A 16,706-nucleotide genomic window follows, 5' to 3' on the forward strand; every position below is an offset into this window, starting at 1 on the left:
CTCAAGAGACTAAGGAAATTTGGCATGTCTGCTACAACTCTCTCCAATGTTTACAGATGTACGGTAGAAAGCATTCTTTCTAGTTGTATCACAGCTGGTTTTGGCTCCTGCTCTGTCCAAGACTGCAGTAAACTACAAAGGGTTGTGACGAAGCCCAATCCATCACTCAAATCAGCCTCCCATCCATTGACATTGTCTACACTTTCTGCTGCCTCAGAAAAGCAGCCAGCATAATCAAGGACCCCACGCACCCTGGACATACTCTCTTCCACCTTCTTTCATCGGGAAAAAGATACAAAAGTCTGAGATCATGTACCACCCAACTCAAAAACAGCTTCTTCCCTGCTGCTGACACACTTTAGAATGGACCTACCTCGCACTAAGTTGATCTTTCTCTAAACCCTAGCTATGACTGTAACAGGACATTCTGCACTCTCTCCTTTTCCTTCCTGTGTACGGTATGCTTTGTATAGCGTGCAAGAAACAATACTTTTCACTGTATGTTAATACATGTGACAATAATAAATCAAATCAAAATCCTTCCCTTCTAACCCCCCATAAAATGGGTTTCCAAAATCCATCACTGTCCAGAATAAAAGTTCACAACATTCTCTCCTCTTGTTGCCAGGGACAATTATGACTGCAAATAAGCCCTGCTGCACATTGCTCCTTGTAAATATGGCAATTGTGCGTGCACGCTGCTGCACATTGCACCCTGTAAAAAGGCAGCCATGCATGCACCCTGCTGCACATTGCACCCTGTAAAAAGGCAGCCATGCATTCACCCTGTTGCACATTGCCTGTAAAGATGGCAGCTGTAAAACTTGATCTTCCATCAGCATACAACTTTGCAAAGCACAGCCTTTGTAAAATTGTACTGGAAAGTGGTTTGTGCAAAAATCATAAGATTTTAATCTTAAATTGAAGTGGAGAAGCTGAATAGGCATTAAAGCCTCCATTCTGGTCCCATTTATGAAAAAAATCTTCAGTATTACAGAATTGCTTAAATCTGCTTTAAAACAAGATATATATATTCAAAGTACATTCAATAAGTGTGATAATTATTGTGCGTTGAGCTATTTTTCTATTTTGTAGACACTGGTAGTAAGTTGGCCATTGCTAACTAAATTCAATGAGGTGAGCCGAGCAACATCAATCTGTAGACTCGAGTGGCAACCAAGGATTGGAAAGGTAAATGTGAAACCAGCACCTTACAAAAAAGGTTTTATTTTCAGAAAAGCCATAAAATAGTTTTTACCGCGGGGACTAAATGAAGGATCAGGGATATATTGGTTAGAGATTTATTCCTAGTATAGTCTGTTAAATAGATCAAAGGTTAAATGTCTAACATGGAATGAAATGTAACAGCAACAGAATTATTTTTGTGTGCCCTCTAGTTTGTTGATAGAAAATGCCTGGTTAATAAAACAAGTTTGTTTTAATTAAATGGAGTTTTGTAGCCCTCTGTTTCTTATGATTGGCAAAGATGCATAGTTGCGTATGCAGTCACCTGCTCAAAGGCCACTGTTGCTGTTGCAGTGAGCCACCTGGTAAGAGATGAACGAGACATGATTCTAGTTTGTGCAAATCTGCAAAGTGTCAATAATGAAAAACAGTTATAGTTGTAAAGTGTTTATACTTGACTTCAAGGAAAGTGAAAGATTTGCTCTTTAATTGTTGGAAAGTAGATCGTTCCTGCATTGGCTAACTAATAGTGGCAAATATGGATGGAATTCATTTCAAATTCCTAGCCAATGCTCTAAGCAATAGGGTAGGAACAGTAACAGTCTTAAGTTCTGAGAAGCATCAATTTGCTTTGGATTGAAGGAATCAACATAAACTTATCAAGTTGCATCCTGGAGGTGAAGCAACCTCATAAAAACACATCTCTATCAAAGCCTTTTAATCTTTTTTTATTAGTATCACAAGTAGGCTCACATTAACATTGCAATGAAACTACTGTGAAAATCCCCTAGTCACCACACACTGGCGCCTGTTTGGGTACACTGAAAAAGAATTCAACACTGCCAATGCACCTAGCCAGCACGTCTTTCGGACTGTGGGAGGAAATCGGAGCACCCGAGGAAACTCATGTAAACACTGGGAGAACGTGCAGACTCTGCGCAGACAATAACCCAAGCCGGGAATCCAACCCAGATCCCCGGCGCTGTGAGGCAGCAGTGCTAACCACTGTGCCACCCTAGATTTAATAGTCACTTACAGGCAAGTTTAGCACAATACACCGAAGTTGGACATTTCGAGAAACAACATATGCCATTGTTTTGTGTAGGTTATAGCACCATGCAGTCGGCAATTGTCCATCAAATAACTGTTTCTGCTTCACACCACCTGCTCGTGGAGCTTCTGTTCAATGGGATATAGTTTACATCCATTGTGTGATCTGATCGATGATACCATAACATGGTTAACTTGTGATGGATTTTGCTATCTCACTCTTCTGGTGCAGCTCCTCGTGCCTGCTGATCCTTAGGTCTTCACATTAGTCGTTTCATAACCAATTTTTAATTTATTCTTTCATTAGATTTGGGTATTGCTGGCAAGGCCAGCATTTATTGCCCATCCCCAATATCACTTGAAAAGGGGATGGTACGTCAACTTTATTTAGTGCTGGCCTATTATGATGCAGGTGTTGTTACAGTGCTAATGGGCAGTTCTAGGACTACCCCAGTGATGATAGAACGGTGATTTGTTTCTAAGTCAAGGTGTGTGAATTGGAGGGGAACTTCTAGGTGGTGGTGTTCTCATGCACCTGCCTCCCTTGTTCTTCTAGGTAATAGAGATGTTTGGAGTCATGGTGCACTGGTGAAGGTGGGAGTGAATCCTTACAGTGGTGAATAGGATGTCAATCAAACATGCTGCTTTGTTTTCAGTGGTGTCAAACTTCTTGAGTGTTGTTGGAGCTCACTTGCTCAGGCAGGTGGAGAGTATCCCATTACACTCCCTTCTGACTTGTGCCTTGGACAAGATGGCTAGGCTTCAGAGAGTCAGGAAGTGAGCTACTTGGTACAGATTTCTCAGCCTCTGACCTATTCCTGCAGCCACTGTATTCACTTGGCTTGTCCAGGACATGAGAGAGATGGAGTATGATGTCTGCCAGTGTGGAGTCACATCAGCTTCTAGCTATCATACCTGATGACGAAAGATGGAACTGAGTGATTCTCGGGAAATACAGTGGTACAGATAAATTCCAATGAGCAGTGGTTAGCAACTGCTGCCTCACAAGCCAGGGACCTGGGTTCGATTCCCGGCTGGATCACTGTGTGGAGTCTGCAGGCTCTACCCGTGACTGCGTGGGTTTCCTCCGGGTGCTCTGGTTTCCTCCCTCAGTCCGAAAGACGTGCAGGTTAGGTGCATTGGCCATGCTAAATTCTCCCTCAGTGTACTCAAACAGGCGCTGGAGTGTGGCGACTAGGGGATTTTCACTGACTTCATTGCAGTGTTAATGTAAGCCTACTTGTGACACTAATAAACAAACTTTAAAAAAATATAGATTATAAAAATGTGAGATGCGAGCTCTTCGTCCATCACAATTTTCTTAAGTCTAATTGTCTGTCTTTTTGTTTTGGTATGTGCACATAGTTCCTGGCTGTTCCAGTAGAAAAGGTTGTGAAACTCTTTGAAAGGGACACCTGGGAAAATACTGATAATCTTTCAGATGATAGTATTGTGATGGTAAGTTTTACATTACAATTGAGAACAACTTAACTGAAATTTAATAAAAGGAAAAGAAAGTGCATGAATTTGCATTAAGGATAGCATTTCATGAAGCAGGAATCATTGAGACTAGCTCTCTCGTAAACTCATACTGTGTAGAACAGAACTAATACTTTGAAGATCATAGAAACATTTCCATAAAAAATTACTTGAGAAAATAGGTAATTTTTTGTGCATTTCCCTGCTAACTGTTTTTAGAAATCATGCTCGTTTTGAAAGGGACAGATATGCTAATCAATGGGGGGAAAAAAAGATATTCATGTATTGTTTGAAATGCTAAACTTAGAAAATATTCTCCTTTTCCTTCCTCAGCCATTAAATGTTGCATCATGGTCTCCTTGTGGTGGTTATGTGGCTGCTGGAAGCATTGATGGATCGATGGTGGTATGGAATGTACAGACCAGAAAATGCGTTGGAAGGTATAATATTCATTGCGTTAATTTGTGAAACTTCATTGTAGTTTGAGGGTATTCATGATGCAATGTCTCACTGAACTGTGTGCAGGATATACTACAGTCAAAACGTCAACCTTCCTTCTTGAGTCTGCCTTATTTGCAATGAAGAATAAAAACTCTCCAGTAAACATTAAAACTTCTTTAAAAAATAATTTGTCCAGTATATCCACTAAGAAAAGGGATGATCTGTTTAGAAATGTTATTTGTTTGTACTTTGGATTGAAATATATTAATTGATGGAATTAATTGATGAAAGCTAATGAACCATTGCTGTGTTGCTTTGGACTTTGGGAAATAATTTTGTTATATTTTGCTTAAAGCAGAAGTGTGATATTTCATCATTTAAAAAAATTATTGGCGTAATTCTGACATGGACATTCTAGGACTACCTTTTAGTATTTTCAAGCGTTGATAATAGCATTTGGGATGAGGTCTTAAGAGTTTAATAACTACAAATCCAATTGCTGAGGCATCTTAAGAATGGTTGCAGCAAAAAGCAGTTCACTTGCAAAGTTTCTTGGTGGTTGAATCTATTAAGCAACAGAGAAAAGGTATGGGTTTAAGCCTATGATCTACAAGCTGTTTCTTTCAAGAATGGTAGGGGGGTCATCAGTTGAATCAAGTTCAAGTTTATTAGTGTCACATCATACTTAGGATATACATTCCATCATTCTGTAGCTGGACAAAAGCATAGTTGTCTGTTGTGTGAACTTGCTGAGTGAAGTTAATAATTGTAACTGAAGGCTAAAAAATAAATATCTAAAAAGACTGGGATTGAATTATAAGAATTTAAATTCACATTTTGGATGTATCTGTGACTCTTAATTCTTAGTCCATGGTACGGATTATTCACCAATGAGGCAGCGGGCCTTTGACCTTTTTTCCTTCAGTTTGCAATCAGAGGATATGCAGAACTGCTGGTTTGTTCCCTCGTTGTCTTTGGAAAAACACCCCATATTATCCATCGGATGATAAATGAACTTGGTATAAATGGAAATGTAAACTTGCTTCCTGATACTGTTTGGTTTTGCAAAGAGTTGTGCCACAGCTCCCAAAACTGAGTTAATTGAAAATCAACAAGGTGCTGAAAAACTTTGCTAGTTTAACAGCTCAGCAATTGAGAACTGATCAATGTACTTCTCTATATACTTGTGTATTTAAGATGTTAATGTTGTATGGTTATGAGATGAGATCTAGCACCCCCGTTAGCTGTGAACGCAAATCCTGTAAAGGCTGCTAAATCGTGCGAGCGGCCAAAAATGAGATTTGTGCTGGCAAGATCTCAGTTTGAGATCTTCCCCGCCCCCCCTTCTGGTGATGTAACTATTCCTTGTGTGCGTCCCTCCTTGTAGTCATTTCAGAGGCAAAACTACCTTTTGTGCAGTGTAACCTATAAAATGGTGGTTCAGTGTTAAATGTGTGCCGTAATACTTGGGTATGTGGTTTTTTTAGGTTCCAGCATGAGAAGGCTTTTCGAATCTGTGCAATGGCATGGCACCCTTCAAAAGGAAATATAGTATATACAGATGCTGAAGGAAACCTGGGGCTCCTTGAAGGTGTTTTGGCCAATGCTGGTAGCAAGGTGAGCACTAAACATAGGGTATGACCGGGATTGTAACCCCTTTTGAAATGTTGTAGCTGGCATAGTTCACTCTTTCTAATACAGTTTGCAGCAAGCCACTGCAAAATGGTCACTCGTAATAAAGTTAATGGGTCTAATTTATTTAACATTATATGGTATATTCAAAGAATCACCCCCCATCACAGAAGTGTTTGTTCCACAGTTTATAGCAAAATTACACGCACTGTACTGATGTTTATAAATTCAGTTGTCTTTTGAAGAAAGGTTACATAAAATTTGCATTTGACTTGAAATTAGTTCTGTTGAATCTGGTTGCTGTATCTTCATAAAGTCTTTTTCTTTAGGAATTGGCTTCCCATTCAGCTGCTGGCACGTTTGACGATTTGTTTGATGAAGAGGATGGTGACTTGTTAACAAAAGGCATAAATCTGTCACCTCCATCGCCAGTGGTGGATGATGATGATGATGGAGAAGATGACAATGTAATGGGTATAGTCAACCGTTCCAGGCATAATCGAGCCATTGAAGATGATAATTCACACGGTATGGAGTAAGCATGATTTTTGAATCTACATGAAAATGTAAATGTTGCTGTTCTATAAATTTTCATCTGTCCGTGCCAGTTTTGCCTATTTTTATTTTCACTTTTGTCAAGTGTGAAAGTTACAAGTGGTCAAGATGAAATGCTGTTTATTCTATTTAAAGAAACTTTGGTCAGTTTTATAGTTAAAAATTCAGATGTTACTTTTCAACAAAAAATGCAGCTTGTTTAGACCATTTTTGCCATATAATAGACTATATTCCTCTTGAACTCCACAGTGAACACTGACATTGTTGTAGGAGCATATTTTATATTTTTTAATATATGGGCCTGGGTAAAATGCTCTTTCATAGAAACCCTACAGTACAGAAAGAGGCCATTCGGCCCATCGAGTCTGCATCGACCACAATCCCACCCAGGCCCTACCCCCATATCCCTACATATTTTACCCACTAATCACTCTAATCTACGCATCCCTGGACACTAAGGGGCAATTTTAGCATGGCCAATCAACCTAACCCGCACATCTTTGGACTATCTTTGTTAGTCACTGGGCCGAATGGCCTCTTTCTGCACTGTAAGGATTCTATGGCAGTGAATGCAGCATTTATAGTTGAATAGAATTGACAATTGGTTATAGCCTTGATGAAATGTCAAAAGGGAAAATGCAATCCCAGCACAGATATCACTCGCCTGAATAAGCACAAACATTTGACAATTTACTTGAAGAGGACAGTGACTTGTTAACAAAAGGCACGAATCTGTCACTTCCATCGCCAATAAGACAGCCATTGGTGGATGATGATGGAAATGATCATTTATTTGAAACCGTATAATTAAAAGGTAGTATTTATGTTAATTTTATAACTGGGCTCACAGAGTGAGACATGATACTCAAATAACGATTTTGAAGTTTCTGTAAATTTGTTTCAGATATTGGATCTCCTACCCATTTGGATAAATTAGATAACGAAGATGATGATGATGACATTGACCAAGCTGGTAGGGTACGAGCTGCACCAGTTTTTGCAGCATACTCTGGACCTGTGCCAACACCACAGCAAAAGCCTTTTCAGCCTTGTTCCACACCCTCTCACCTTCTGCATCGGTTCATGGTAAGCTCAGCCAGCATTGCTTTTGGATGGAGCTATTACAAGGGGGCATAACTATAGGGTTCGTGGTGGGAGATATAGGAAGGATATCAGAGGTAGGTTCTTTACGCAGAGAGTGGTTGGGGTGTGGAATGGACTGCCTGCAGTGATAGTGGAGTCAGACACTTTAGGAACATTTAAGCGGTTGTTGGATAGGCACATGGAGCACACCAGGATGATAGGGAGTGGGATAGCTTGATCTTGGTTTCAGATAAAGCTCGGCACAACATCGTGGGCCGAAGGGCCTGTTCTGTGCTGTACTGTTCTATGTTCTATGCTTTTCATCTGTCCGTGCTAGTTTTGCCTATTTTTATTTTCACTTTTGTCAAGTGTGAAAGTAAGCAAGTGGTCAAGATGAAATGCTGTTTGTTCTATTTAAAGAAATTTTGGTCAATTTTATAGTTAAAAACTCAGATGTTACTTTTCAACAAAAAATGCTTTTTGTCTCTTCATGTCCCTGCCTTAGAGATGAAATACATAAGAATGAAACATCGTGTTTTCTTAAAGTTTTCCAAGGGTAATAATTTCAAACAGGAAAAAGCCTGACACTTGTCTCAAATATTTCATTGAAATACTTTAAAGCATGGTGATTATGGAGGCAACTGTTTTATGAATAGCAAGACCCCAGAAACAGCAATAAAATGTAGGAACAGTTAGCTTGTTTTTGATAGTATTGGTTGAGGGAATAATGCTGATTAAGAAATTGGGAGAACTCGTGGAGTAATGTCAGGCAATAGTTAAATGTCTAATGGGGTGATCTATAACTTTAACTTTCTAGGCACCAATTTTAATGTCATGTATATACATACCACATTTTGTAATGTAAGACGATTCCTTTCGATAAGATCAAAGGCCCATGGTTTGGGTGAAAGAGATTATGGTCAGTTTCTCTGATCTCATTCATTCCCACCCCCACTGGCTGCGAGAATGGAGAATTTGGCGCTCAGCCAAAACTCCATTCACCGGAGCAGCACCGGAGAATCCTAGCCGCGGCTGAGGTTAGAGGTTTTTGGTTTGTGTTTCATACACCCAAGGAGATTTTAGAGCTAATGTACCTTGTGTTAAGGAATTGTTGCAGTTCAGCTTTAAAGCTCTGACACAACTGAAATGTAATATCGAGGTAGTTTAGAACCTACATTGCCCATATAGCTGTGTATCAGTAATTTTCTCTGGATGCTGTGTTTTTCATCTTGTTGCTTACTTTAAGCATTGTTGTTAATTCTAGGCCACAATATTCTTTCCTTATTGACCAATTGTATCTGGTTTATTTTTTAGGTGTGGAATTCCACAGGTATCATTCGCTGTTACAGTGATGAACAAGATAATGCCATTGATGTAGAATTCCATGATACCTCAGTACATCATGCAATGCATTTGAGTAATGTTCTGAATCACACCATGGCCGACTTATCCCAGGAAGCAGTGTTACTAGCATGTACAAAAACTGATGAACTGCCCAGGTAAAAATACAAGGGAGGGAGATCTTTATAAATATTTGCAATTTGGTTTGTGACGCACCATGAATGTGGATGAAGTATTTATCGTCAGTGGTAATAGGTATAGAATGGGAGAAGATCAGTTCAAAACTGAGATGAGGAGAAACTACTTCTCTCAGAGGGTTGTGAATCTGTGGAACTCGCTGCCCCAGGATGCAGTGGAGGCAGTATCAATCAACAGATTCAAGAAAGAGATAGACACATTTTTGATGAAAAGTGGGATGAAGGGCTTTGGGCAACAGGTAGGAAAATGGAGTTGAGACCAAGATAAGATGAGCCATGATCATGTTAAATGGCAAAGCGGGCTCGAAGGGCTGAATTGCCTATTCCTGCTCCTAATTCCTACGTTCCCTTGTGTTTGCCGAATAGTATTCATTGAAAAAAATCTTATCATTCTATTGGTACCATCCAGCATGCAGTCTGTGGGCTGACTCTGGCCAATGAGCTTCTTTCACTTAACGCACTCGCCTTTCAGGGGTAGGTCTGACAAGCTGCCAATCCTGGTTATGACTTTTGTGCATCATGGATTGTTTGAGAAAATATTGGAATTTGGAAACAGGATCAGGCCGTGTGTAAAAGTATGTCAGTTTTCCTGAATGAACAACAATTTGGACATATACTGCTGGAGGAAGTTAGAATCGTAAAATGATTACAGCACTGAAGGAGGCCATTCAGCCCTTTGAGGTTATGCCAGCTCTTTGCAAGAGTAGTGCAGCAGTGGTTTCCACTCACCCACCCTTTCCACTTACCTGGAATAAAAATAGAAAATACTGGAAATACACAGCACATCAGTCAGCATCTGCAGGAGGAAAAGACAAGTCAAGACTATTTTGTTTGCATGCATCGTCAGCAAAGTTTACAGTGCAGAATAATGCTTGTGCTTATGTTTGACACTGGGAATAAAATACTGCTGAAAACTTGGCTCTTGCTGAAATTTGCAGTGTGTTACTGGGCCCTGGATGATCTGTCTGAATTGGAAAACCTAAAGACATTCTTCTGACTGAGGTAGAAACTGGCCATCAATTGCTGAGCAGGCAAGACCTTTTTGGCACAAAATATCTGGCTGGACCTGATTAAACCTTTCTTTTTTTAAAAATTCATTCATGAGATGTGAGTGTTGCTGGCTGGGCCAGCATTTGTTACCCATCCCTAATTGCCCTTGAACTGAGAGGCACGCCCGGCTATTTCAGAGGGCATTTAAGTTTCAGCTACATTGCTGTGGGTCTGGAGTCACATGTAGGCCAGACCAGGTAAGGATGGCAGATTTCCTTCCCCCAAGCAGATTAGTGAACCAGATAGGTTTTTATAACAATTGACAACAGTTTCATGGTCATCATTAGACTTTTAATTCCAGATTTTTTTTTTTTTTTGAATTCAAATTTCACCATCTGCCATAGTGGATTCAAACCTGAGTTCCCAGGGCATTGCCCTGGGTTGCCCCTGACAATACCACAATGCCGCCACCTCCCCAAAGGTTTCCTGTGTCCAACTCTGAATCCAGATTTGACTGGTACACTTAAGGTTGTTGGTGCAGTAGATTGGGGCAGCATTGATGCTGATGGAGCCAATGGAAATAACTGTATTTGTATCAATCTGTATTTCACCAGGGTGGCTGTATTTAACATAGAAACTAGGAGTTCAACTAGGCCATTCGGCCCTTTGGGCCTGCTCCACCATTCAAAATGATTATAGCTGATCCACTATCTCAATGCTATAATGCTGCTTTCTCCCCATCCTCCTTGCTGCCATTAAAATCTTAAAAAACTGTCTCTTTTTGAATGCATTTATTGACTTGGCCTCCACAGCCTTCTATGGTAGAGAATTCCACACGTTCACTACCCTTTGAGTGAAAAAATGTTTCCTCACCTCAGTTCTAAATGGTCTACCCCATATCCTGAGACTATCCCCCCTGGTTCAATATTTCCCAACCAGGGAACACATTCTCCCTGCATCTCGTCTGTCCAGCCCTGTTAGAATTTTATATGTTTCAATCAGATCTCCTCCCATCCTTCTAAACTCTGGTGAATACAGACCCAGTCGAACCAATCTCTTCTCATAGTACAGTCCCGCCAACCCCAGTATCAGCCTGTGGAGGCTCTGCTGCACTACCTCTGTGGCAAGTATATATTTTCTTAGAGAGACCAAAACTGCACACACTACCCCAGATGTGGTCTCACCAAGGCCTCGTGTAACTGCAGTAAGACGTCCCTACTTCTGAACTCAAATCCTCTTGCAATGAAGGGCAACATATAATTTGCCTTCCTAATAGCTTGCTGCACCTGCCTTTCCACTTCCATTGACTCGTGTACAGGTACCCCCAGATTCTTTTGTACATCTAAACTTCCCAATTTTTCACCATTTAAATAATACGTTTTCTGTCTGTTTTTCACACCAAAGTGTATAACTTAACATTTAACTATGTTGTACTGCATCTGCCATATATTTGCCCACTGCCCCAACTTGTCTAAGTCACTTTGCAGCCTCCTTGCAAGCTCCTCACAACTCTTAATTCCACCCAGTTTTGCGTCATCAGCAAACTTGGAAATGTTACATTTGGTTCCTTCATCCAGGTCATTTATTTATAGTGAACAACTGGGGCCTGAGCACTGATCCCTGGGGTACTCCACAAGTCGCTGCCTGCCATTTGGAAAAAGACCCATTTATTTCAACTCTGTTTTCTGTCTGTCAACCAATTCTCGATCCATGCCAATACATTACCCCCTATCCTATGTACTTTAATCAATGTGCGTAGCAAGTCAGGAAGTGTAAGCAGGCTATTCAACAGTAACAGGTATCATTGATGAACTCAATCTTGACCTGACACCGTGTCTATTGATGGTCCTTGGCAACAGAGCTTGTTGGATGTTGAGTAGGAACTGAAACCCTGGACAGTTATCCCTTCCCTACAGCGAGGGGAACTAAGCCCTGATATCTTGTTCAGAATTTTCATTTATATTGTCCTTTTTTCTCTGGATATGCAAAATCATTTCTTTGATGTGCTGTGATATGGGCAAACAGGGCAACCATATAGTAAGGCTCCACATATGTTAACTGAATGATTGGGCAGGTCATTTGGTGGTGTTGGTGGAAAGAGAAATGTTAGTGCACCAGAAGAACTTGCTGTTCAAATAGTGTCATGGTTTCCTTAATGTTCACTTGTCTTATTGAAAAAACCTGTACCTCTGACAATGAAAGTTTTCCTCAGTATCTGTCAGTATTTTATTTTCTTAAAAGCAAAGTAGATCTTGAAAACAAAACATTGTATGAAAGGAAAATGCTCCCAGCTGAACTAAGCTGGCAAGTTACTTCTGTGCAGTGGAAGATCAGTAAATTTGGCAGGGTCCAGGGACTGAACCTGGCTTGAGTGGTTCAGTCACTCATTACCTTAACCTGCTGAACTATTGGGGGAACCTAAACGATTTGTTCTTTCCGACTCGTTCAGCTCATCCTAGCCAAATCCTGGTGTCATCTTTCAAGCCCAGCACACAAGAAACTGTCAATAATGTACTTTTCACAAAGTTATTGTGCATATTCAGACACTTTTTGCTTTTCTATCTGTCTATCAGCACACTCCAGTGTATCCACTTCAACTCCAGGGACACAAACAAGGAATGGATGGTGGATATGCCAAATAATGAAAGCATTGAAGCCATTTGCCTCGGTCAGGGCTGGGCTGCTGTTTCGACAAATGCTCAGGTTGTTCGCATCTTCAGCATTGGTGGTGTACAAAAGGAGCTCTTCAGTCTAATGGGGCCTGTCGTCTCTATGTCAGGACACGGGGAACAGCTATTGATTTCTTATCACCGAGGTAATTCATTTAAAATTCTTTCTGAATCATTGCACTTTTTTGTTGCTGGCCATATAGAAATTGTTGCTGAGGAGTGGATCACTTTTAGTTCTGGCCAACCTCATCGACAGAAAGCAGTCTTCAGTCTGGTATTGTGCAGCGAAATGCAGAATAAAGCAACAACTTGCCTTTGTCTTGTTACAGTTTCAAATTGTATCCATGTTTCAGTTTTCCACACAGTCATCTCTACTTTGAATTCCAGTTTTGTGCCAAGCCATAGGAAGTTTTATGATTTAGGTTCTCATCCAACTCAGCTGCCATCAATGTGGTGTCATTTTAGGGTATCGTAGTGAGCCACTCCATAAAAATGCATTGGAATTATAAAATGGAACCAGGCCATTTGGTTCAACCATTTTGGGCAAGCATTAACTCTCCGGGTGAGCAATTAGTTCCTTTCATAGTTATCACCTCTTGCCAAGCCCCTTCAAGCTCTTTTCCTTCATCCACTTTTATATAATATAAACTTGAATGTGGGCATTCAGCCACTTTTATAATATAAGCATGAAGGTTGATATTCATAACCTTTTTGGGGCAAGACTGTTGATCAATAGCATACACCTTTATTCCATGAGATCTCCCGTTCTTCTATCATTGCAGTGTCTGAGATGCAACATCTGCACCATGTTCATTCAAGCCTTTGCTGACTTCTTTGGGTGGCACGATGGCTCAGTGATTAGCACTGCTGCTTCACAGCGCCAGGGTCCCGGGTTCGATTCCTGGCACAGTCACTGTCTGTGTGGAGTTTGCACATCCTCCCCTGTCTGTGTGGGTTTCCTCCAGGTGCTCAGGTTTCCTCCTACAGTCCAAAGATGCGCACGTTTGGTGGATTGGCCATGCGAAATTGCCCCTTAGTGTCGGGGGGACTAGCTAGGGTAAATACATGGGGTTGTGGGGATAGGGCCTGGGTGGGATTGTGGTCTGTGCAGAATCGATGGGCCGAGTGGCACTGTAGGATTCTATGATTCTGCAATCCGGTCGAAGGGTTTTAGCACACTTGGTACTCAACATATCCGACCATTACCAAGCAGCAGTCAACAAAGAATATTTAAACTTGTCATGAAAACAGTAAATCTGATGATCAAACTATATAGTGCACTAATCAGACCACATAGAACATAGAACATTACAGCGCAGAACAGGCCCTTCGGCCCACGATGTTGCACCGACCAGTTAAAAAAAAACTGTGACCCTCCAACCTAAACCAATTTCTTTTCGTCCATGAACCTATCTACGGATCTCTTAAACGCCCCCAAACTAGGCGCATTTACTACTGATGCTGGCAGGGCATTCCAATCCCTCACCACCCTCTGGGTAAAGAACCTACCCCTGACATCGGTTCTATAACTACCCCCCCTCAATTTAAAGCCATGCCCCCTCGTGCTGGATTTCTCCATCAGAGGAAAAAGGCTATCACTATCCACCCTATCTAAACCTCTAATCATCTTATATGTTTCAATAAGATCCCCTCTTAGCCGCCGCCTTTCCAGCGAAAACAATCCCAAATCCCTCAGCCTCTCCTCATAGGATCTCCCCTCCATACCAGGCAACATCCTGGTAAACCTCCTCTGCACCCTCTCCAAAGCCTCCACATCCTTCCTGTAATGTGGGGACCAGAACTGCACACAGTACTCCAAGTGCGGCCGCACCAGAGTTGTGTACAGTTGCAACATAACGCTACGACTCCTAAATTCAATCCCCCTACCAATAAACGCCAAGACACCATATGCCTTCTTAACAACCTTATCTACTTGATTCCCAACTTTCAGGGATCTATGCACACATACACCTAGATCCCTCTGCTCCTCCACACTATTCAAAGTCCTCCCGTTAGCCCTATACTCAACACATCTGTTATTCCTACCAAAGTGAATTACCTCACACTTCTCCGCATTAAACTCCATCCGCCACCTCTCGGCCCAACTTTGCAACCTGTCTAAGTCTTCCTGCAAACTACGACACCCTTCCTCACTGTCTACCACACCACCGACTTTGGTGTCATCAGCAAATTTGCTAATCCACCCAACTATACCCTCATCCAGATCATTAATAAATATTACAAACAGCAGTGGTCCCAAAACAGATCCCTGAGGTACACCACTTGTAACCGCACTCCATGATGAATATTTACTATCAACCACCACCCTCTGTTTCCTATCCGCTAGCCAATTCCTGATCCAATTTCCTAGATCACCCCCAATCCCATACATCTGCATTTTCTGCAGAAGCCTACCATGGTGAACCTTATCAAACGCCTTACTAAAATCCATATATACCACGTCCACTGCCTTGCCCCCATCCACCTCCTTGGTCACTTTCTCAAAAAACTCAATAAGGTTAGTAAGGCACGACCTACCTGCCACAAAACCATGCTGACTATCACCTATCAATTCATTACTCTCCAAATAACTATAAATCCTATCCCTTATAATTTTTTCCAACATCTTGCCGACAACAGAAGTGAGACTCACCGGTCTATAATTCCCGGGGAAGTCTCTGTTCCCCTTCTTAAACAATGGGACAACATTCGCTAACCTCCAATCTTCTGGTACTATACCAGAGGCCAACGACGACCTGAAGATCAGAGCCAGAGGCTCTGCAATCACTTCTCTTGCCTCCCAGAGAATCCTTGGATAAATCCCATCCGGACCAGGGGATTTATCTATTTTCAGACCCTCCATAGAACATAGAACAGCACAGAACAGGCCCTTCGGCCCACGATGTTGTGCCGAGCTTTGTCTGAAACCCAGATCAAGCTATTTCCTCCCTATCTTCCCGAAGTACTCCATGTGCCTATCCAATAGCTTCTTAAATGTTCCTAAAGTTTCTGACTCTACTATCCCTGCAGGCAGCCCATTCCACACCCCAACCACTCTGAGTAAAAAACCTACCTCGGACATCCTTCCTATATCTCCCACCATGAACCCTATAGTTATGCCCCCTAGTTACCGCTCCATTCACCCGAGGAAATAGTCTTTGAACGTTCACTCTATCTATCCCCCTCATCATCTTATAAACCTCTATCAAGTCTCCTCTCAACCTCCTCCGCTCCAAAGAGAAAAGCCCAAGTTCCCTCAACCTTTGCTCATAAGACCTACCCTCCAAACCAGGCAGCATCCTGGTAAATCTCCTTTGCACTCTTTCCAGTGTCTCCACATCCTTCTTGTAGTGAGGTGACCAGAACTGCACACAATATTCCAAATGTGGTCTCACCAAGGGCTTGTACAGTTGCAGCATAACCCCACGGCTCTTAAACTCAAACCCCCTGTTAATGAACGCCAACACACTATAGGCCTTCTTCACGGCTCTATCCACTTGAGTGGCAACCTTCAGAGATCTATGGATATGATCCCCAAGATCTCTCTGTTCCTTCACATTCTTCAGAACCCTACCTTTGACCCTGTAATCCGCATTTAAATTTGTCCTACCAAAATGAATCACCTCGCATTTGTCAGGGTTAAACTCCATTTGCCATTTTTCAGCCCAGCTTTGCATCCTATCTATATCTCTTTGCAGCCTACAACAGCCCTCCACCTCATCCACTACTCCACCAATCTTGGTGTCATCAGCAAATTTACTGATCCACCCTACAGCCCCCTCCTCCAAGTCATTTATAAAAATTACAAATAGCAGAGGACCAAGCACTGATCCCTGTGGCACTCCGCTGGTAACCGGTTTCCAGTCCAAAAATTTTCCATCCACCACCACCCTCTGTCTTCTGTTAGATACGGTGAGCAGTCTCACAACACCAGGTTAAAGTCCAACAGGTTTATTTGGTAGCAAATACCATAAGCTTTCGGAGCACTGCTCCTTCGTCAGATGGAGTGGAAATGTGCTCTCAAACAGTGCAAACAGACAAAATCAAGTTGCAGAATACTGATTAGAATGAACACTAATTAGAA

At 41.7% G+C, this 16,706-nt stretch overlaps 1 protein-coding gene across 2 annotated transcripts in view; it reads left to right on the forward strand.

Moving 5' to 3' along the window:
- The window catches only part of wdhd1 (WD repeat and HMG-box DNA binding protein 1), a 63,808-nt gene that overhangs the window by 16,584 nt on the left and 30,518 nt on the right, over positions 1–16,706 (forward strand). For both annotated transcript variants that reach the window (XM_078233185.1, XM_078233186.1), the window contains exons 7-14: positions 1,096–1,191; positions 3,601–3,693; positions 4,048–4,154; positions 5,643–5,772; positions 6,117–6,315; positions 7,247–7,428; positions 8,740–8,924; positions 12,527–12,768. In XM_078233185.1, the coding sequence (XP_078089311.1) occupies positions 1,096–1,191; positions 3,601–3,693; positions 4,048–4,154; positions 5,643–5,772; positions 6,117–6,315; positions 7,247–7,428; positions 8,740–8,924; positions 12,527–12,768 (1,234 nt within the window). The remainder of the gene's footprint in view (positions 1–1,095; positions 1,192–3,600; positions 3,694–4,047; positions 4,155–5,642; positions 5,773–6,116; positions 6,316–7,246; positions 7,429–8,739; positions 8,925–12,526; positions 12,769–16,706) is intronic.

Source organism: Mustelus asterias, chromosome 18 (assembly GCF_964213995.1).
Source record: "Mustelus asterias chromosome 18, sMusAst1.hap1.1, whole genome shotgun sequence".
Taxonomy (NCBI): Eukaryota; Metazoa; Chordata; class Chondrichthyes; order Carcharhiniformes; family Triakidae; genus Mustelus; species Mustelus asterias.